The sequence below is a fragment of the Bufo gargarizans genome, chromosome 3, assembly GCF_014858855.1.
Source record: "Bufo gargarizans isolate SCDJY-AF-19 chromosome 3, ASM1485885v1, whole genome shotgun sequence".
NCBI lineage: Eukaryota > Metazoa > Chordata > Amphibia > Anura > Bufonidae > Bufo > Bufo gargarizans.
Genome location: NC_058082.1, coordinates 58,456,171 through 58,480,656, shown reverse-complemented (window position 1 = coordinate 58,480,656; position 24,486 = coordinate 58,456,171). Strand labels below are relative to the sequence as shown.

The 24,486-nt window shown below is 43.3% G+C and overlaps 1 protein-coding gene across 1 annotated transcript; it reads left to right on the top strand.

Annotated features, from left to right (window-relative positions):
* Window positions 1-7,997: 7,997 nt before the first annotated feature.
* Window positions 7,998-22,595, top strand: LOC122932585 (aquaporin-5-like). Its single transcript, XM_044287078.1, has 4 exons — window positions 7,998-8,549; window positions 10,310-10,471; window positions 15,632-15,712; window positions 19,494-22,595. Exons 1-4 carry the CDS (start codon window positions 8,187-8,189, stop codon window positions 19,710-19,712), a joined length of 825 nt encoding a protein of 274 aa, XP_044143013.1. The 5' UTR covers window positions 7,998-8,186; the 3' UTR covers window positions 19,713-22,595.
* The last annotated feature ends 1,891 nt before the right edge of the window (window positions 22,596-24,486 follow it).

Here is a 24,486-nt window from a genome sequence, read left to right as displayed (position 1 = left end):
TATCTGGCATAACTACTGTGAGGGGCACATATCTGGGCATAACTACTGTGAGGGACACATATCTGGGCATAACTACAGTGAGGGGGCACATATCTGGGCATAACTACAGTAAGTGGGCACATATCTGAGCATAACTACAGTGAGGGGGCACATATCTGGGCATAACTACTGTGAGGGGGCACATAACTGGGCATAACTACTGTGAGGGGGAACATAACTGGGCATAACTACTGTGAGGGGGCACATAACTGGAGCATAACTACTGTGAAGGGGCATATATCTGGGCATAACTACTGTGAGGGGGCACATATCTCGGCATAACTACTGTGAGGGGGAACTTATCTGGGCATAACTACAGTGAGGGGCACATATCTGGCATAACTACTGGGAGGGGCACATATCTGGCATAACTACTGTGAGGGGCACCTATCTGGCATAACTACTGTGAGAGGCACATATCTGGGCATAACTACTGTGACAGGAACAAAGGTGGGCATAACTGCTGTGAGGGGCCACAAGAAGGACATAACTTTTGTGAAGGGACCACAAGGTGGGCTTAATTACTGTGAGGGGCAACAAGGTGGGCATTAGTACTGTGAGGTGATTTCACAGGGGCAGTCACCATCTCTTCCTTATGTGATTATTATTATTTTCTCTATCACCACAGGGACTTTGTTCTGGATCCAGTGGACCATCACGCCAACGACACCCTGGATGAGGTAGGACTAGATTTAATTAGGACTGGGTGAGTGTAGCCATGCATTGGGCTTAGGGCTCTTTAACACGAGCGGATGCCATGCGGGCAGTGGCGTTGCTAGGGCTGGTGTCACCCGGTGCGGTAGAAAATGGTGTCACCCCCCCTGTATATAACAAACATATTTCATATGAAAACTTACAATTACTTGGCTTGGCCCTTGGGGATCTCGGACGCCACTTCCACACTTTGGCCGGGGGCTCGGTGGAGCTGATGATGTGTTTTATCCTAATGAGAAAGATTTCATAATAAGTATTTGGAGAAGGGGCAGAGGGATAGCAGAGCAGGGAGAGGCTGGTGCTGCTACTAGGGGGTCATACCATGGGGAGTAATAACGCCCACCATAATGCCCCCCCCCCCAGTAGAAATAATTCTCCTTATAATGTGTCAGTGCAAAAAATACCCCCCTGTAATGTCCCCAGTTGAGCTAATGTCCCCATAGTGCCTCCATAATGTGCCAGTATAAAATACCCCTATATAGTGACCCCAGTAAATGCCCCCATAGTGCTCCTCTCCCCCCTAGTGCCCCCATAATGTACCAGTATAAAATGCCCGATATATAGTGCGCCAGTAGATGCCCTCAGTGTCCCCCATAATTTGTAAGCATAAAATACCCCTTCTCAGTTCCCCGTAGTAGTCCTCTCCCCCCTTCCCCATAGTACCCAACACAATGTGTCCCAGTATAAAATGCCCCTATACAGAGCCCCCATATAAAATAACCGTTCTTTGTGGCCTCAGTAGATGCCCCTATAGTGCCACCAATAATGTGCCAGTAAGAAGTGCCCCCATAGATGTCCCCCAATAATGTGCCAGTGAAATGTGCCGTCATAGATGCCCCTTAATCATGTGCCAGTAGCCTAAGCCCCCCATCAACATGTGCCAGTAGCCATAGGCGCCCCCCCTATCATGTGCCAGTAGCCATAGGGCCCCTCTATCATGTGCCAGTAGCCATAGGGCCCCCTATCATGTGCCAGTAGCCATAGGGCCCCCCTATCATGTGCCAGTAGCCATAGGGCCCCCCTATCATGTGCCAGTAGCCATAGGGCCCCCCTATCATGTGCCAGTAGCCATAGGGCCCCTCTATCATGTGCCAGTAGCCATAGGGCCCCCTATCATGTGCCAGTAGCCATAGGGCCCCCCTATCATGTGCCAGTAGCCATAGGCCCACCTATCATGTGCCAGTAGCCATAGGCGGCCCCCCCTATCATGTGCCACTAGCCATAGGGCCTCTCCTATCATGTGCCACTAGCCATCAGTATTGTACAGAAAAAAAAAAAAAAAGGAAAAAAACACTTACCTCTTTGGCAGCGATGCGATGCAGGCCTCTTCTGGCCTGTGTCCCGCGCTGTGTACGGCTCAGGGCTTAGGCGGCGCGATGACGTCATTGCGCCGCCTGCGCCGGCCTCTGATAGCAGGGCTCCAGACTATAAAAAATACCTAGTAGCCATTGGCTCCTGAACTGAAAAATTTAGGAGCCAAATTACATTTTTAGTCGCCAAATCAAAACCGAAAGAAAATTTTGGTATCGTGACAACGCTACGCCGATCAGATCGGCGTAGGGTTGTTTCAATACCAAAATTTTGATTCGCTTTCATCACCATAAAAAAGTATTGCGATACTCGATACCAAGCAAAAAAGCCACGTGCATTTCGCATTTTATGAAACGTTCGGCCCATAATAGAACAGTCCTATCCTATTTTTTGGGGTGACAAGGTGACTAAAAAATGGCAAATGCTCACCGCATACGGAGATATTTTTTAATAATTTAATAGTTTGGACTTTTCGGACGCAGCGCTATGTAATATGTTTATTGTATATATTTTTTATATGTAAAATTGGGAAAGGGGGGATTTAAACTTAATATTTTAGAGTACTTTCACACTAGCGTTTTTCTTTTTCGGCATAGAGTTCCGTCACTAGGGGCTCAATACCGGAAAAGAACTGATCAGGCATATCCCCATGCATTCTGAATGGAGAGTAATCCGTCCAGGATGCATCAGGATGTCTTCAGTTCAGTCATTTTGACTGATCAGGCAAAAGATAAAACCGCAGCATGCTACGGTTTTATCTCCGGCGAAAAAAACTGAAGATTTGCCTGAATGCCGGATCTGGCATTTTTTCCCATAGGAACGTATTAGTGCCAGATCCGGCATTCAAAATACCGGAATGCAGGATCCGTCCTTCCGGTCTGCGCATGCCGGTAAAAATGTGTAAAAAGATACAAGACGGATCCGTCTGTCTGCATGACAAGCGGAGACATGGATTCATTCTTGCAATGCATTTGTGAGATGGATCCGCATCCGGATGCATCTCATAAATGCTTTCAGTCACATCAAGATCGGCGGATCTGGCAGGCAGTTCTGACAACGGAACTGCTTGCCGCATCACACTACCGCAAGTGTGAAAGTAGCCTTAGTGTTTGTGTTTTATTTTCACTTACTATTAGCCCCCTTAGGGGCTGGAACCCTTGTCCTATTCACCCTTAGGCCCCTTTCACATGGGTGAGATTTCTGCGCGGGTGCAATGCGTGAGGTGAACGCATTGCACCCGCACTGAATCCGGACCCATTCACTTCTATGGGGCTGTGCAGATGAGCGGTGATTTTCACGCATCACTTGTGCGCTGCGTGAAAATCGCAACATGCTTTATGTTGTGCGTTTTCATGCAACGCAGGCCCCATAGAAGTTAATGGGGCTGCGTGAAAATCGCATTGTATCCGCAAGCAAGTGCGGATGCGGTGCGATTTTCACGCTTGGTTGCTAAGATGAAAGTCTATTCACTGTGTTATTTTCCCTTATAACATGGTTATAAGGGAAAATAATAGCATTCTGAATACAGAATGCATAGTAGAAGGTCAATATAATAAACATTGAGAGCGCCCCCCCCAGTATATCAAACATTGAGAGCGCCCCCCCAGTATAATAAACATTGAGAGCGCCCCCCCCAGTATAATAAACATTGAGAGCGCCCCCCCAGTATAATAAACATTGAGTGCGCCCCCCGTATAATAAACATTGAGAGCGCCCCCCCCAGTATAATAAACATTGAGAGCGCCCCCCCAGTATAATAAACATTGAGTGCGCCCCCCCGTATAATAAACATTGGGTGCGCCCCCCAGTATAATAAACATTGAGAGCGCCCCCCCCAGTATAATAAACATTGAGTGCGCCCCCCCAGTATAATAAACATTGAGAGCGCCCCCCCAGTATAATAAACATTGAGAGCGCCCCCCCAGTATATCAAACATTGAGAGCGCCCCCCCCAGTATATCAAACATTGAGAGCGCCCCCCCAGTATAATAAACATTGAGAGCACCCCCCAGTATAATAAACATTGAGTGCGCCCCCCCAGTATAATAAACATTGAGTGCGCCCCCCCAGTATAATAAACATTGAGAGCGCCCCCCCCCCACAGTATAATAAACATTGAGTGCGGCCACCCCCCCAGTATAATATACATTGAGAGCGCCCCCCCCCCAGTATAATAAACATTGAGTGCGGCCACCCCCCCAGTATAATATACATTGAGAGCGCCCCCCCCCCCAGTATAATAAACATTGAGTGCGGCCACCCCCCCAGTATAATATACATTGAGAGCGCCACCCCCCCCCCAGTATAATAAACATTGGTGGTGCAGTGGGAAGTGCCAATGAGGGTTAAAAAAATAAATAAAAATTAACTCACCTCCTCCAATTGATCGCGCAGCTGCCGGTCTCCTGTTCTATCTTCAGGACCTGTGAAAGGACCTGTGGTGACATCACTGTGGTCATCACATGGTACATCATATGATCCATCACCATGGTAATGGACCATGTGATTAGCTCAGTGATGTCACCACAGGTCCTGAAGATAGAACAGGAGACCGGCAGCTATGCGATCAACTGGAGGAGGTGAGTTCATTTTTTATTTATTTTTTTAACCCTCATTGGCACTTCCCACTGCGCCACCAATGTTTAATTATACTGAGCACTCAATGTTAATACAAATACAGGAGGCGGGTGCCGGAATGAAATAGCCGGCACCCGACCTCTATGATAGGGGGCTGCGATCAGTGGCAGTTTACCCCTCAGGTGCCGCTCACTGTCATAGAGGTCGGGTGCCGGCTATTTGATTCCGGCACCCGCCTCCTGTATTTGTATTACAGGTCAGTTTTCTTCATTGGTGGCGCAGTGGCCACAGCCCCTCCCCTCCTCCTCCCATCCCTCTTCTCATTGGCGGAGGCAGCGGCAGCAGCAGCACAGGGGGGAGGGAGAGAGCCCCCCCCCCGCCCCCTCCCTGCCGGCCGGCGGGTGACACCCCATCAGACTGGTGTCACCCGGTGCGGCCCGCACCCCCCGCACCCCCCTCGCAACGCCACTGCATGCGGGTAAACAAAAAAATGACGTTGTGCTGGACTGCTGGTATAATTACACAATGCTATGGGGCTGGTATGTAATTTTTTCCAGGGCTGGTTTTCATACCCAGTCCGGCCCTGTCTATGGAAGATGTCCATAAACTACATATGTCCTAAGGCAGTGATGTCGAACCTTTTAGAGGCCGAGTGCCCAAACTGCAACCCAAAATCCACTTATTTATCGCAAAGTGCCAACACGGCAATTTAACCTGAATACTATTGTTCAATATAGTATACTGTATATTCCATGTACTTTATCATTTAGCTATGCCTGCCTACATTCAGTGCGCTGCCTGTGCTGTTCATAGTGTGCCCTGCGCTGATGAATGGCAGGAAAAGTCTAAGGCATATTGGTACACCATAGACTTTTTTCACAGTGCGGGTGCCCACAGAGAGGGCTCTGAGTGCCACCTATGGTACCCGTGCCATAGGTTCGCCATCACTGTCCTAGGGGATCTAACACTGGGAGAGTAACTTATAGAGAAGGATTTGGGTGTCCTTGTAGATCATAGATTAAATAACAGCATACAATGTCAATCAGCTGCTTCTAAGGCCACCAGGATATTGTTATGCATTAAACGAGGCATGAACTCGCGGGGCAGGGATGTAATATTACCAATTTACAGAGCAGTTGGTGCGGCCTCATCTAGAATATGCAGTTCAGTTCTGGGCACCAGTCCATAGAAAGGATGCACTGCAGCTGGAAAAAGTACAGGGGAGAGCGACTAAACCGATAAGGGGCATGGAAGGTCTTAGTTATAAAGAAAGATTAAAAAAAATCTAAATTTTTAGTCTTGAGAAGAGAAGTCTAAGGGGGAACATGATTAACCTATACAAATATATAAATGGGCCATCCAAAAAATGCGGTGAAAAACTGTTCCATGTCAAATGCCCTTAAAAGACAAGGGGGCACTGCCTCCGATTGGACAGGAAAAAGTTCAGTTTTCAGAAGCGTCAAAGCTTGTTTACTGTAACAACTGTGAATCTGTGGAATAGACTTCCTCAGGACATGGTCACAGGAGAAACAGTGGACAGTTTTAAAAAGAGTTTAGATAAATTCTTAAAAGTAAATGATTCGCTTAGGTCTTTTTTCAACCATATTAACTATGTAACTATGTAACTTTCTTCATTTTGTCTGTGCTACAAACAATTTAAGGAATGGGCATGTCTACTCATTAAGAGGAGTCATCTCCATGTCTACTCATGAAGAGGAGTCATCTCCATGTCTACTCATGAAGAGGAGTCATCTCCATGTCTACTCATGAAGAGGAGTCATCTCCATGTCTACACATGAAGAGGGTTTATTGACAGCTGCCTAGGATGCTTTTACCATGCCTCCCCTGGTTGGGGTAAAGGGTTGTAGTACAGGTCTAAGGGCATGTTCACACAACAGACTTTGAAAACATGTTTTTAAAATCGGAGAAATTTGTGGATAGCTCACCACCCTCCTCAATCAGGTAAGGGTGCTCTAGACGAAAGACTGTTCACTCAATCAGTCTAAAAAGTGAAGGTAAAATGGGAAAAATACGGCTGGCACTCACTATGTGGTTCACATCAAACAACTATTTTATTAGTCCTAGTTCACAATGGAACGAAAACAACAATATATTGTTGTTTTCGTTCCATTGTGAACTAGGACTAATAAAATAGTTGTTTGATGTGAACCACATAGTGAGTGCCAGCCGTATTTTTCCCATGTTTTTAAAATCAATGTGGGATCCACACTAATTTTCAAAGTGAATTTTATAAGGCGTGTTTTTTGTCTGGTTTTGAAGCACATTGTTTTGGGGTATATACTGAATTGCAAATCTGCATTCCTGCTCATATGTTTTGGCAGATGTGCACAGAACATACAGCACCTTTCTTTGCTCCCTCCCGTTCATTTTAATGGGGGATTTTGTGTGGGTACTAGTCCAAGATGTGATATGCTGCCTCCGTTTTCCTTGCCTTTTTTTCCCGACATGGAAATAAAAGCAAGTACTGCTTCCAATTTAAATGAATGGCAGGCTCTTTGGAGGCATTATTTTATTTCACTCGGAAAACACGCCAAAGTCAGCTGCAACAATTCCTCTTCATATGTCTACAGTCATAGAGTAAGGTCTTCAGACAACTATGAAGGCCATGTATGCAAATTACTTAGTAAATCGTTTAAATAATTCTCATATAATAAGACTGTGTTGTAGGTGCTGTAGGTCTCTGGGTAAATGCCATTTTTGCCCTTCCTATAATCTGGCCCTGGTTGAGAGAGCAAGAAAGTTGCTTTATTTCAATGTCTGAAATCATAGATACATCCGTTACCCATGTGCAGCTCTATCTTGAAAATTGCTGCGCATAAGTAGCCCAAGATACTTCCTACTTGTCCAACCCTTCTCTTGGATTGGTCAGCATGGTTTACATGAACCAGAGGGTAGCCTTAATGGATATTATTAAGGTAATTTTAGTAATAGATCTGATCCCACATAATTAACAGATACATACATTTAAAATTTTGAAGGCTGCCTATCACCCACCGACTACATGTTGTCAACAGCTGTTAGATAGACTGGGCAAGAAAAGGCACTGGAATTCTAGGCTCCAGCGGAGCTACAGGCACGTGCAGGACCTGAATAAAGTTAAAAACAAAAAGGGCTTTATCTATTATGAAAGTCATATTGTAGAATGTTTTCTATGTTTAGTGATTGCACATTGTAGCAAGTATTATTTATGCTATTAATAATAGTATTCTTCAGGAGGAACCTGGCAACCAGTTAAGCAATCTGAATGTCACTTAACAAAGTGTGCCATACGGGGAGTTGCCAGTATGCAATACACTTGTGAAAATGAGAACTTTCTATTTTACCATTAGGGAAGGTCTGGATTCCTGTGCGCTGGAAACTTTTAAAGATCTGTCTTGTTCCTTGGGTACAGCCCTTTCTGGAATGGTTCCCTGCTCTTCCTTGATGTATATATATGCCACTGAAGTGCCTCTGAAGAAAATAGCAGAGAGACCAAGGCAAAGAACAAACATCCTTGTCCTGCTTCGATTCTTACTCAGAGCACAATGAGGAATGAAATTTGCTCCTTAGCTTTTGTCCGGGCGGTATTTTCAGAGTTTTTGGCCACCTTAATATTTGTATTTTTGGGATTGGGGTCTGCCCTCAATTGGCCATCAGCTCTCCCTACTGTATTACAGATCTCTATAGCTTTTGGCCTGGCCATTGGAACCTTGGTACAAACATTTGGACATGTGAGTGGGGCCCATATAAATCCAGCTGTCACAGTAGCGTTCCTGTTGGGGTCTCACATCTCTATTCTACGTGCAGTGTTCTACATAGTTGCCCAGCTTGTTGGAGCAATTGCAGGAGCTGGTATCTTACATGCGTTGGCTCCTGCTCAAGTCCGTGGAAACCTGGCCATCAATCAGGTATGTATTTTCTACAGATATGCATTTTTGTACTGTATATACAAATATAAATATGGTGGAATGGTAAAAAAGCTTCCAATCATCAGTATGGATGATCCGCTCTTTGGAGGGCTCTCTGCTATGGCTGATAACAGAAAAGTCTTTTTCTACAATGATTATACAAGTATAGAGAAAGGCTCCAGTATAGAGCCGAAACGTTGCGCTTCCAGCATGGGTGAAAAAACATTTTTGATTATTTTTTTATTTGACAGTCCTGCCTGCCTTTTATTATATATATATATATATATATATATATATATATATATATATATAATCTGTTGATGTAGCACAGCTGATACTGTGATCTGGCACAACCTGATATCTCTTGGTTTTACACAGCATTGAAGGTACTGTGTTATCTGTGCTATCTTGGGCATCACTTTACCATTTTAAAGTTCACTCATAAATTGATTGTAAACCTGACCATACAGTATACATTTGATGCATTCGGCTGACAACCTCCATCCCCCTCCATACTCAGCTTGGCAGGGTGTGCATGTGTCCTGGATGGGGAGAGAGGAAAAAGCCACGGACTCCCCTGGAAGTTGCTTATCCTTCTTTCCCCCTGACATCTGCTGTTGGGGGAAGTCAGGGCACCACCATAGACATTAGAAGGTCAAGCAGTCCCATGAAAATCATCAGGATCAGCCAACATTATTCTAATGTGTATGGTCAGTATAAGATGTCCTACAGGTGGCATGCAGGAAAGAAACAACTTCAAGATTAGATAGATAGATAGATAGATAGATAGATAGATAGATAGATAGACAGACAGATAGGCAGACAGATTTTAGATAGACAGACAGATAGATAAATACATAGATAGATAATAAATAGATAGATAGATAGATAGATAGATAGATAGATAGATAGATGATAGATAATGAGATAGATATATGATTGATAGATAGATAATAAGATAGATAGATAGATAGAAGATAGATGATCTATAGATAGATAGATAGATGATATATAGATAGATAGGAGGTAGATAGATATTATAGATAGATAGATAGGAGATAAATAGATAGATAGATAGATAGATAGATAATATATAGATAGATAGATATATGATAGATAGATAGATAGATAGATAGATAGATAGATAGATAGGAGATAGATGATAGATAGATAGATAGATAGATAGATAGATAGATATATGATACATAGATAGATAGATAGATATATGATAGATAGATAGATAGATAGATAGATAGATAGATAGGAGATAGATAGATAGATAGATAGATAGATAGATAGATAGATAGATAGATAGATAGATAGATAGATAGATAGATAGATAGATAGATAGATAGATAGATATAAACTTCAGCAGTGAATGAAGTTCTCATCCGCCTCCTACATGGATATGTTCTTCACAGAGAACGTCACCATATGCTTCCTGGATGCAGAGGTGGGGATGGCTGCGCACCGCAGTCACCTCCACCTGTAACGGAGCCGCTCTGTCAGATGATATTGATGGGTGATTAATCAGAACAAATATGAAGGATTTACAGAATTTGTGTTGCTCGCTGATTAATTTTGTACGTGAGAGGAAATGTATAATTGGAGCTATCCAGATGACTCCCTAAAGGATAATTGCAGTATATTATATGAAGAGTCAATTAATTATAATTATAGTTCATTCCTCTAACCGCAGTCAGGGACTGTTACGATTAATCAAGTCTGAAAGATATATATTAACAATTTCCCCCTCGCAGGTATCTGCCGGATCCCCGGGTCTGGCACTTGTTGTGGAGCTAATACTGACGTTCCAGCTGGTCCTCTGCATCTTCGCGTCCACAGACAGCAGGCGAACCGACAACGTAGGGTCACCAGCTTTGTCCATTGGGCTTTCTGTGACTCTTGGACATCTCCTGGGGGTAAGATGATTGAGAGTCCATAGAATACATGCTTACAGTTATATGTAGGGAAAATGACCCCAATTACCTAATGACAACTGCATGTATGTGGGGTAAACCAGAGTAAACTTGATGGTATGGTTAGTATCCAGTACAATGTACTGTAAGTATTAAAGTATTAGATTTAGTATAACACAGCTGCCCTTTATTATTGACTTTATGACATCCACGTGCCTTAAAGGGAAACTGTCACCGGGATTTTGCGTATAGAGCAGAGGAAATGGGTTGCTAGATGGCCACTAGCAGGTCTGCAATACCCAGTCCCCATAGCTCTGTGTGCTTTTATTGTGTAAAAAAAACACGATTTGATCCATATGCAAATTACCCTGAGATGAGTCCTGTCCCTGACTCCTCTCACCTACAGGACTTATCTCAGGTTAATTTGCATATGTACCAAATAATTATTTTTTACACAATAAAAGCACACAGAGCTATGGGGACTGGGTATTGCGAATGTGCTAGCGGCCATCTAGCAACCCATGTCCTCAGCTCTATACACAAAATCCCGGTGACAGGTTCCCTTTAAGGCACATGGATGTCAAAAAGGCAATAATAAAGGGCAGCTGTGTTATACTAAATCTAATACTTTTGACAGGTTCCCTTTAAAGACGTTGTCCAGGCTTTTAATATTGATGATCTATCCTCAGGATAGGTCATCAATATCAGATCGGTGGGGCTCCGACACCCGGCACCCCCGCCGATCAGCTGTATGAGTGCGCACGTGCCGTCTCCCGTCTCTCTTCACCACTGCTGTCTATGGCAAACCGTCGGTGAACACGAAGAGAGAAAGGAGACGGCAGCACACTGCACGCCTCGTCTCCTCATACAGCTGATAGGCAGGGGTGCCGGGTCTCGGACCCCCGCCGATCTGATATTGATGACCTATCCTCAGGATATTATTTTTATTAATTCATTTAATTATTTTATTAAAAGCCCAGACAACCGCTTTAAAGGGGTCTTCTAATCTAGTAACATGATGGCATAGTGCTGGTTTAGCCACTCTCTGTCCTGGAAACTGCAGCACAGCTCCATTCAAGTGAATCTCTGCTGTCCTGGAAGAGGAAGCAGAGATAAACTAGGCCAGCGACATTGTCTTTCTCACGGGGGTCCCAAAGGAGGACCCTCACCGATTAAAAAGTAGTGGCATATCTTAGCCATCAATATGCGAAAACCCCTTTAATAGTGCATATGGATTGGATCATCTGGATCATCTTCATAACACAACCCCTTTAAAGAGGACCTGTCCCCCCTCTGGACACATCTGTTTTAGTAACTATTTGCATTCCCCATGCAATAACCAATTCTGGAAGAAAAAAAGTCATATGACTATGTTGTGCCATCCCTCTATTATTCCTGCTAGAAGTTTATGAGTACAAGTTTGATGGGCTTGGGGGGGGGGTGACCTGATTCGATAGCGTGCACTGATTGGATAGTGTCAGACTGACACACAGACACACACTGGTGACACCAAATTGTACCTTTATTCATGAACTTCTAGAGAGAATATTAGAGGGATGGCACAACACAGAGTCATAAGTATAGACCAGGGATCAGCAACCTCCGGAACTGCAGCTTTTCTGAAACTACAACTCCCAGAATCCTCCTGTCACTTCTCTGGGAGTTACAAATACAGCCAAGTAAGTGTGCATGCTGGGAGTTGTAGTTCCACAGCAGCTGGAGTGCCGAAGGTTGCTGATCCCTGGTATAGATGCTCCAGAGTTGTTATTACATGGAGAATGCAAGACGTTACTAAAACGGTCATGTCAGGAGCGGTAACCAACCGGTCCTCTTTATGTCAAATATTTATAACCTATTACTACTATAAGAAAAGATTTCCTGTATGAAGATACAAGACAATGGGATTCCCTGTAGATTGTATATACAGATGTAGCCGAGCTAAACTATCTCCTGACAAAAGCCATTGAAATCCATTGAAAAGTTAGTTAACTTTTTTTTGCCGTTCTTTACTTATCTGCATAGTACAGCAGCAGAAGTCAGGGCCACACAGTACGCGGAGTGCCAGCAGCCTCCATAATCCATGTTATAAAAATAGAAAAAAATATGCGCAGCACATGCAATGTAAGTGAAAGAGAGCGCGGTGTCCTTTATTCACCCAGATAGCGATGTTTTTAGCTTGAGAACATTTCCACTAAGAGGAAACATCGCTGTGTGGGTGAATAAAGGACACCGCGCTCTCTTTCACTTACATTCGATGTGCTGCGGATATTATTTTTATAATTATAATGTATAACCCATTTGAAAACATATGGTATAATCAATTACTATAGGCAGGAATATGAACTGATGTAAGAACATCACACATCATTATTACACATAGAGGTTAATGTGAGGAATGAAATTCCGCTCTCCTCGGTAAACATTTGGTAATCTTAGAGGTTCTTCACTGTTACGTGTCCAGAAGGAATTCATCCCGCTCATTCAGGCATCCTATTTATTTTGTACTGGGTCCGGCTATTGTAATCACTATCACGGTAAGGCTCCATTCACACGTCCGCAATTCTGTTCCGTATTTTGCGGACCCATTAATTTCTATGGTGCCGCACGATGTGCTGCCCGCATCCAGAATTGCGGATCCGCACTTCCGGGTCCGCAATTCCGTTCCCCCCAAAAATAGAACATGTCCTATTCTATTAAGTGCCAGCGATGTGCGGTCGGCAAAATGCAGAACGCACATCGCCGATGTCCGTGTTTTGTGGATCCGCAAAACACACACGGACGTGTGAATGGACCCTAAATGAGAGCTCAGTAGGTATTGCACTTAAAGAAGTATCTCAGAAATCATAGCAAATTTTACTAAGGCCTCATGCACACGACCGTTGTTTGGGTCCGCATCCAAGCCGCCATTTTGGCGGCTCGGATGCGGACCCATTCACTTCAATGGGGCCGAAAAAGATGCGGACAGCACTCCGTGTGCTGTCCGCATCCGTGGCTCTGTTCCGCGGCCCCGCTAAAAAAATTATCTTGTCACGCTTTGCGGACAAGAATAGGCATTTATATTGCCAGCGCCCGTTCCGTTCCGCAAATTGCAGAAGGCAACACGGGCGGCTTCCGTGGACCGCGAAAAAACTGAACGGTCGTGTGCATGAGGCCTAAGGCACTCGTATGCTCTATACGAGTGTATTACTGTACAGCAGCGGCGACATGAAGCGCACAGCGTTATAGCAACCAATGACGCCGTGCGCTCCTGCTCTGAACAGGAATCCAGCCCGCTCTCGGCCGCAGAACACGGCCGTGTATATTCGGCCTTAGAGAATCAGGTATAATGGAAAGACTTCCACCTGTTTCTGACCCGCACCTGGTTTTGGCTCACAATAACTGATGGAAATGACTGATCCAATAACTGAAGTGTTAAACAGCATCTGTTAGAACTTATAAAAACTGGCTGACCTGTTACATGTGCGCTTGGCAGCTGAAGGCATCTGTGTTGGTCCCATGTTCATGTGTGCCTGCATTCCTGAGAAAAATGATGTTTTATTATATGCAAATGAGCCTCTAGGAGCAATGGGGGTGTTGCTTTTACTCTTAGAGGCCCTGTTCTCTCTGCAACTGCTGCGCCCTTTCCACTTTGATTGACAGGGACAGGCAGTGAAAGCGTCACACACCTGGCCCTGTCTATCAAAGGGAAGAGTAGCCGGCAGTTGCAGAGAGAGCAGAGCCTTTAGGTGTAATGACAACGCCCCCGTTGCTCCTAGAGGCTCATTTACATACATTAAACATCATTTTTCTCAGCAATGCGGACACATATGAACATGGGACCAACACAGACGCCTTCAGCTGCCAAGTGCACATGTAACAGGTCAGCCAGTGTCATAAGTACAAATCTGCTGTCTTTTAGACATCCTTTTTTACTATTATTACTAGATAAACTTATATTTTGCTGGACACCACATAAAAAATAATAATAATCTGCTTTGTCTGACCACCTGAATGGTGGTAAAGTGCAGTACCAGAAACAGCCTATGTAGAAGAGAGGCGCTAATCTTATAGAACCTACTTAAAATGATTTGCTTCTGCTGTGTCCATTGTCCAGTCCCCACAGTGATTACATGCGGCGGAGCATGGGCATGAGCCAATAACTGCAACATGCAGCACGCCACCACTGAAGCCAGTTATTGGCTGCAGCAGAGCATGTGATATAGCACATGCACCACCGGATGTAATCACTGTGGGGACCGAACAGTGGACACGGCGGGGAGCAGATAAGTAAGAATCTTCTGTTTAGAGAGGCGGGGTATGGGCATTAGATAAAAACTAATTATTTCTGGAGAACCCCTTTATAGGGTTCAGATTTTGAGTCATTTTTTTTTTATGGGAACTGCAGAGGTGAAATATAATTATGATAATGACGTATCACCGACTGATAGCAGCGAGCTTCCACAGGCACGACATGTGCATCTGAAAAAGAGTAAGAGATCTCTGACAAGACGTTTGGGAGATTTATCAAAATTGATGCAAAGGAAAACTGGCTTTAGGTGGGTTCACATCAGCGTTAGGGATTCCGTTATGGCGTTACGTTATAACATGGTTATAACGGAAAATAACGGAATACCCAGACAGAATGCAAAACGGAAGCCTTTAAAAGGCATTCCGTTTGCTCTCCGTCCTAATAGAAGTCTATGGGAATCAAAACGGATCTGTCTGGGTCCCGTTATGCAAGACGGAAAACAAAGCCCTGTCAGGACTTTGTTTTCCGTCTTGCATAACGGGACCCAGACGGATCCGTTTTGATTCCCATAGACTTCAATTAGGACGGAGAGCAAACGGAATGCCTTTTAAAGGCTTCCGTTTTGCATTCCGTCATAATACAAGTCTATCCTTCCATCTTATGGATTCCGTTATTTTCCGTTATAACCATGTTATAATGGAAAGCCATAATAGAATCCCTAATGTTAGTGTGAACCCACCCTTAGTTGCCCATAGCAACCAATTAGATTTCATCTTTCATTCTTCAAAGCTCTTTTGGAAAATGAAAGGTGAAATCTGATTGGTTGCTATGGGCAACTAAGCCAGGTCTACTTTCTACTTTCCACCAGTTTTGATAAATCTCCGCCATTATCTACTGTACATCTATACATAAAAATTCTCTGTTTCTGTTGACAGATTTACTTCACTGGATGCTCAATGAACCCAGCTCGATCCCTCGGCCCTGCAGCCATTACTGGAATCTTTACTGATCAATGGGTGAGACATTACTCTAAAACTAGTTCTTATTCCTTGATGCCTATACACCTCCATCCACTGTGGTTACCGTAGTGCTGCTTCCATTCACTTCAGAGGTGCGGGGTGTCAGACCTCCGCTGATCCCGATGATAGGCCATTAATAGTAAAATCCTAGGAAACCCGTAGATATTTTTCTGGTATTTAAAACAAGATAGTGACACATATTCCTTTCTCCAAACAGTTTTTGTTTTATGATTGCAAATGTATTTTTTATTTTAGCACATGATTATGGCGGCGGCCATCTTGACTGAGCTGTTCTTAACAGCATTTAGAGACATGCTTTACGGCAGCTACCATGGGGCCATACACACAATGGTCAGGAGGGGACCTCATTGACTTCTATGGGAGAGTTTTCTAGGCCTGTTCTGTGACTTATGTAGAGGTCATTGTACAAGGAAGGAGTAGATAAGCTTTAACCATCAAATATTGTGAATGGTGGATCCTTTGTTATCTATATATAGGTGATATCTATCATTGTGATCCTGCCTGTGATGATAGCTGCTGAAAAGTGATCTGTACAGCCCAAGAAGTAGTGACTATTATTAGGGGCCAGGGGAAAACTTCCGGATTTTAGGATTCTGTTTTTTAAATATAGACATTGACATAGAATATTAAATAAAACCACCAAAATTCTTTCAAATTCTTTAAAAATATAAACACTAGATCATTTTGATGACACATTCCCTTCAACATGTTTGTATGCATGAGGCTTAAAGTAATGAGATCATAGGATTACAAGCCATAGTGTTAGACCGAACATTTTAATTGTCGATTGTGCTCCCTATGCATTAAAATAAAACTATAGCCACACACGGACAGCTGAGAACAAGGATTTGAAGGGTTATCTTATTAATATAGTTACTAAGCACCGCATCATTATAATCAGGGGCGTCGTTAGGTCAAAACATTTGGGGCTTGAGCCGAATTTTTTGGGCTATTCTAGGGCCCTTTAATATTGATTAGACCTGGGCAACCCCACAGATCATCCCCCCCACCCACCACCATTGTACTTGTTCCGATACTTTCCTGCTGCGCCGGCATAAGTTCAATTACTTCGGTGGCATCGGTGCGCAATCCCGTACTGCGGCGCATAATCCTGTGAGACCTGCCGAGGGAGGTCACGGGTCTCACGGGATTACGTGCCGCAGGACGGGATTGCGCACCGATGCCACAAAAGTGACTGAACTCATGCCAGCGCAGCAGGAAAGTAGCGGAACAAGTACATGGGATGGTGGGGGGATGATCTGTAGGGTTGCCCAGATGGCTAGGCCCTTCACAGTAGTTATTAACTCCTTTCAGCAGTCCCCCTTTCACTGAAGGGGGGGGCTGCTGAAAGGGGTTAATAACTACTGTGAAGGCGGGACTGCTGAAAGGGGTTAATAACTACTGTGAAGGGGGGACTGATGAAAAGGGTTAATAACTACTGTGAAGGGGGGACTGCTGAGAGGCGTTAAAGTAAAAGGGGGGTGGGGGGGGGGTGATCTGTGGGGTTGCCCAGATGGCTAGGCCCTTCACAGTAGTTATTAACCCCTTTCAGCAGTCCCCCATTCACTGAAGGGGGGACTGCTGAAAGGGGTTAATAACTACTGTGAAGCCTCCCCCCCCCCCGGCGATGGGGGCGTGGTACAGTGGGCTTGTGCCCGGATGTTTTCAGACCCTAGCAACGCCCCTGATTATAATTATGCTATACACACAGGATGAGCATGATATAAATGTAATTACAAATTTCAAAACATAATTAAGAGTAACTATGGTAACAGGGACCCCATGTGATATTTCACTGTCTGTGTTATACCTGTGCATAACATTTTAACAGTGCAGCTAAATGCAGGGTTACAGGCTGTTTGCATACTGACTTAAATGCATACGCGGCCTAAATGAAGTAATCTTTTTTTTTATTACTGCTCTTAAAATTGTAATCAACACCATTGTTGAAGGATAACTGTCATGTTTTCATAACAAAATCTATTTTAGCATATGTTACTGCTGCAGCAGCATTATGCATAAAGCAATCTTTAGTTTCTTCACATACCACTGTTTTCCTTGAGTTTTCCTCTTAGTTACGACTGTATCCTACAATATGAGGATCTTCTCAAGATAGCTCCTCTGCCAGTTATCTGGGGCCAAAACTGCCTTCCCCTACTTCCCATACACACTTGCTGTAGCCAGCAGCTTCCTGACAGCCAATCAGATTAGATTACTGAAAGACACGCCTCCTCACTCTGAAGCCGCCTAATGCAGGCATGCAGTGTGAAGGACCGCCCCTCTGTCTTCTGTTCACATTAAGTTGGGAGACAGATGAGCCCTAGCAACAGTCTTTTAAGGGAACAGTGGAAAGGAACAGAGAATATTAATGAAAGCTGTTATTATAAGGTAATTACAGCTCTTTTAGCAATCATTGAAAGACTAACTCAGGTATACATGCCTAGCTCTAATAAACTAGCAAATAAAAAAAATATGACAGTTATCCTTTAAAGTGACTCAGACCTACAGCAGTGATTTATAAACTGAGTAATAATTGTTTTTCTGTAATTAGAACTTGAAGTTATTTCAGCTCTTTTCATGGGTTTTGTAATGTATTTGTCATCCGGGAAGAATTTTTTTTTTTTTCCTTCCCTTGTATATAAAGTAGATTTGTTTAGTATATAGTATAGTTAGATGTGTATTTTACCTATGGGGTTCATTTTTACAAAGAATGAGTAAAATAACAATGTGTCTGGCATCTTATTAAACCTTTTAGACAAAATAAAGTAAATGTACATCATTTACCTGTAAAGGATGTCTGGATTGGGCTTACGAGCTGAGCCTGCTCCACACTCGGAAGGTTCCACCACAAATCACCGGGATCAGAGATAACTCTTATCACGGTAATTTAACCTCTCAAATGTAGTGGTTAGTAGTGATGAGGAGTTAGACACAGGGAGGGGGCTCTCTGTCCTCCAATCAGGGCACCCAATCAGGTTCCTTGTGAAGGCTACCAGACCTGCCATAGTAAAATGCCTGTCAAGCCCTGTCTATCACAGTGCTTAATAGGAAGCCTGTCAAAATAGATAGACCAATAGTATTCTATTGCAGTCTATGGTACAAGCATTCAGAAGATTGCATATTCAAGTCCCCCAAGGAGCCTAAAAATGACAGTGAAAAAAGGTTTTAAAAAAGCACAAAGACAAAACAAAAAATGAACATAATTCCTATAAAAAAAAAGTCCTAACTATTAAAATATAAAGACATATATCATGCACGGTGAATGCAGTGACAGGAAAAAAAGAATGCTAATTTGTTGGTTTTTGGTCAATTACCTCACAATTTTATTTTTTTAATAAAAAGTGATCAATAGGTCGTATACACCCCAAAAGGGTACCTATAAAAACTACAGTAGTAAGACATAAAAGATTATATGAATTTGATGTTGCCATGATCCTACTGACACACCAAATAGTTTGTCATGTAGTTTTTAGTGCACAGTGAACACCATTAAAACCAAAAATTAAGAAAAATTACAGAATTACATTATTTTTTCAATTTCATCCCACAAAGATTTTTTTTCCCCATTTTCCAACATAAGTTATGGTTAATTATATGGTACCATTAAAAAATACAACCTGCCTGGCAAAAATAAGCCTTCATATGGCTATGTGAATGGAAAATGTTAAAAGTTATGGCTCCAGGAAGGAGGTGACCCAATAGGTCATAAATTAAGTGTATTGAGAGACTAAATGACTTATTTCCATGATTTCCTCAGGTATTCTGGATTGGACCTCTTGTTGGTGGAATTTTGGCTTCACTCTTCTACAACTACCTCCTGTACCCATACAACAAGAGCCTGTCTGATAGAATCGCTGTCCTGAAAGGTACATATGAACCGGAGGAGGAGTTATGGGACAACAAGCAGGATCACAAGAGGCAATCAGTGGAGTTGTACTCTGCCCACCCTCTGCCTAAAGTCACAGAGAAGTTCTAAGCTAGTCGAACTTTACACCAAACCATTATTTATGTCACTTGACCAAGCTTAATCCTAGGCTTACAGCAAACGAAGTTGGAGTGCACATAATTCAGTTCTGCAGAGTCTCTTCAGACGTAATCCTTTGTAAATATACTTTTGTTTTGTAGTGCTTTACTGAATGATTTGAGATATAACACCATTATCTTCGAGGCTCGGGAGCTTGTAAACCACAAATGTCAAATCCCATTTTATGTTGAGCCTCTTCCTTAAAGTCAGTGGTACCTACTTGGGTGCAGTCATCAATCATGCAAATAATTCCGTCTGACACAACAATATATTGATCTAGAGCCATGGATTGCCTTCAACTAGAACATTCAAACAAATGCCACTCTATATAAGCAGTTATATGGCAGTAGATTTCCCAAGCAAGGGGGCATCTTGGGAGTCGTAGTTTAACCACAGCTGGAGTGCCGGAGGTTAGCCATCACAGGCTTATACCGACCAATCCGCCATTGCAGCTTCGATGGTGCCCAGGTCCCCACTGTGCTCCACTTCCTGCTGACTTTTCAGCACAGCAGGAAGTGGCTGGGAATAGCTCTCAGCCAATCGCTGACTTAAGTGGGTTATCATTGAAGACAGTGATTGGCTGAGCAGCATTCACAGCCATTTCCTGCTGTGTCAGGATGTCAGCAGGGAATAGTATGTAGTAGGAACCCAGGAACCATCGGAACAGCAGCAGTTGGGAATCCATGAGTATAAGCTCTGTTCATTTTTACATCATATGTATCCCAACTGCAACCCTCTTTTATTTGGCTGGAATCCTTTAAGAGTACCCCCTCCCCTAAATAAAAATAAGAGAAATGAGAAGTAAATATATTATCTTGAGTTGTCCTGTTAAACATTCTATTCTGCTTTTTCTGATATCAGTTTCTTGGAAAGCTGTGTGATGTACCCTTTAACAACCTTGTAAAATAGAAGAGAGTAAATATTGATAACCAGACCCACAGTTCTTACCCCCTCCCCACACTGTACACCCTGTAAATTTAAATTTAATATTGACCACTGCCACATCTGTAATATAACAACTATAGGATGTCAGAATTATGTGCATTGACAACTAAATCAATAGTTCATCAGCCCCTGAAGGTTAAGAAAAAAGTGAATGGTCTGTATGGCATTCTGGCTCCAATTGTGAAGGATATGATGTTTTTTTAACATTTTGTACAGATTTTTTTTCCCGGCATTGGTTAATCTTATGCATGTATATTAAAGCTGATCTCAGCCTTCTTTATAGAACATTAGGCAGGTTCTATGTTTGATTGCATATACTGTATATACTGTAGCAAGCATTAAAGGGGTTTTCTGGGATTTTAATACTTAGGATAGGCCATCAGTGTCTAATCAGGTCCAGCACTCAGCTTCCCTGCTCATCAGATTCTTCAGAGTAGCTCCAGTGCTGGAACTACACAGTTTCATTCATTGTGTAGTAGACATAGCTGCTAACAGCAGTGTTGTCCCCAGTTACTTCAATGGGAGCAGTGCTGCAGAAACCAGCTCCATTCATTGTGTAGTGGACGGAGATACTTACTGCAGTGCTGTCCCCAGTCACTTTAGTAGAAGCAACTCTGCAGAAACCAGCTCCATTCATTGTCTATTGGATGGAGCTGCTTATTGCAGTGCGGCTCCCCATTCACTACAGTGGGAGCAGTGCTGCAGAAACCAGCTCCATTCACTACACAAAGGACAGAGCTGCTGTGTACTGTAGTTCTAGCACCGACTTCTGGCACTGGAACTACTCTGAAACAGCTGATGGGTGGTGGTACGGAGAGTAGCCTCCCTTCCTTCTTCAGATGGCGATCAATATTAAAGCCCTGAAAATCCCTTTAAGGGCTTGTATATATGCTGCTATGCTATACATCTGACATGAGTGCATTTTGCATCCCCATAGCAATGCACTATGTATCCAAAAAATTTACCATCGATGGGTCTTATAATAGATTGTACACTGTGTATTAGGCTTCATGCTCAAGTAATAGCTGTGTGCACAGAGCCTGCAGGGTGGCACCTGAAATCCTTATGTTACCGTATTATGGAAGAGATTTATCAAAAGTAGTGTAAAGTAAAACTGGCGTAGTTGCACATAGCAACCAGTCAGATTCCACCTTTCATGTTCCAAAGGAGCTCTGAAAAAATGCAAGGTGGAATTTGACTGGTTGCTATGGGCAACTAATCCAGTTCTACTTTACACCAGTTTTGATAAATCTCCCCACTTGTGTGCCTGAGATACACTGCAAATGGGGGCATTATGTGCCAGAATTCTGGTTCATTTTGCACCACAAAACTGCCGAACGTACCTTGCACTACATTAAGGTTACATGCCTACAGCAGTTCCGTTTACGCAGATTTTCTGCAAGGATTTTTTCACATGATTTCCCCTGTTTTTCCTCTTCAAATCAAAAGCAAAATCCATGTGTGTTACTTGTGGATTGTAATTTAAAGTGGATTCTCCTCAAATCTGACCCTTGGCTTTGCACACTGGTCAATTTCCCCATGGAAAATTTGCATGGAAAATATGCATTGTGGAGGTCATTTATGAAGTCTGCTACGCCCGCTTTATGGCTTAAAAATGTCGCAAGCGATGCCTGCTTATTAGGGTGGCCAATTACTTCACCCCAATAAGCCATTATTAAGACATTATAGTCCATTTTCCCAATCCCCCAAACCCACACCCCTGACTCTGCTAAGCCACACCTCTCATAGGCTGCAAAGATTTTTAAAAATGTACTGGAGTGCTTTTCTCCCCCTCAGTCAGTCACAGAGTGACATGTCCGCTGGCTCTAGTGACCGGGGGTGAGAGAAGCCTCAGTCAGTCATTTTGTTCTGAAGATCACTGTCTGAGCATGGAGCCACTAAAAAGGAGGACACCCAAACGTCCGTCCAGGCCCAGCGTTGGATGGCGGATAGGGTGCCAGGAAACCAGACTGTCCTGCCTGAAGCCAGACATCTGGCCAACCTACCTGCATGAGACCTTTGGTCTATATTTTTGGTCAAATTTTTTCACATTTGGTGATCCTCGAGACTTTTACAATTAGAGTGAAAAGTAGGTCTGGATTTCAGATTAAAACACACGTTTAAGACTTATTTCTAATGTGTGACTTTTAAAAAAGTTGCATCTCCACGCCAGGTAACCCTGGTAGCTTTTACATACATAGGGGTATGCCACATTGCACTAGCACCAGGGGTTAAAATCCCCAAACAAACAACTCACCTGATCTACTTGATTGCGCTGCAGCAACTTCTTCTATTTTCACTGAACAGGACCTGTCAAAGGGTGGAAGAGCACGGTGATGTTATCACACAAATAGCAGGTCCTGCTCAGTGAAGTTAGAAGAGATTGCTGCAAAGCGATCAAGTGGATGAGGTTAGGGCTGCAGTAAACTATTATTTTAGTATTCGAGTTTTCTATCGATTATTTTTTAAGATTAATTGAGTAATCTAATAAGAAAAAAATAATTAATAGACTGTTTTCCTTTATAAAATCAGACCCCCTGCCATCAGTCCCCAACACCCTTTGTTCCTCCCTGTGCGATCAGCCCAAGTGCATCAGTTCCCCCAGTACCATCAGCTTCCCCCATCCCAGTGCCATCAGCTCAGTTTCCCCAGTGCCTACAGCTCTCCCCCACCCCAGTGCCTTCAGCTCTCCCCCACCCCAGTGCCTTCAGCTCCACTTCCCCAGTGCCATCAGCCCCTTCATGCCATCCATTGTCATGTCCTCCACTCCCCCAGTGCCATAAGATTTTTTGTGTGTCGAATTACTCAATTCAATCGAGTAATCGTTTCAGCCCTAGATGAGGTGAATTGGGTTTTTTTAACTCCTAAATGGCCATATCGTTTTGCATTCTGCTATTATTTTCCGATATAACCATGTTTTAACAGAAAATAATAAAAACCTGGACTTCAGTAAAAAAGTTTAGGTACCCAAACTCGGTACGAACCTGAGCTTTTCAGTTCAGGTTCGCTCATCCCTATACAAGAGAAACAACAGGATACAGTACAGTATGGGCCCATAGATTTTTATACGTACCATATAATGCCACTTTACATCTCAGAACTTGTATGGAGCTGTAATACCGTCTAAATTTATAGTCTGTATTGATTAGCATTTACACTTGTGTCTCTACGTCTACAGTATGTTCTTAATGTTTTAGATGTTCTTCCTATATTTATATTTAATAGTATGTCCAATGTAGTCTTGTCTAATATGTGTACAATTTAATTAAATTATCTTTCTTCTGTGTTATATTCACCTACAGTATGAGCCTCTTTACAAAATGTGATGGAAAGATATAGGGGTCTTGATATTCCCCGCGCTGCTGGGGGATGCACCACATTTATGACGAGGCACAGTCCACCACTTCCCCCGGCAGTCCGTACTCCTAAACAGAAATCTGCGATAGCTCAGAGCTGCTGTAGATTTCTGGCTTCATTTGCACCATAAGACTGGCATAAATAAAAATAAATTTGCCTCGGCTATTGTCCACGCTGCTTTCCTACCCTAAGGAACAGACTGGGAATTAAAAGTGGCTCTGGAAAAAATGCTAAAAGTAGCTCCGTTTTGTAGTCAGGTCCAAATTGATTGAAGGCCGGGTCAACACAAGAAGGCAGGGCCATTAATACCATACTGCGGCACAATATGCCAACTCCAACAGAGCCAAATACCACAGTTCATCACAAAATACTGCCAGCAGCACAAAATACATCCCCAGAAATTACCACTGGCCGGCCTTGAGAA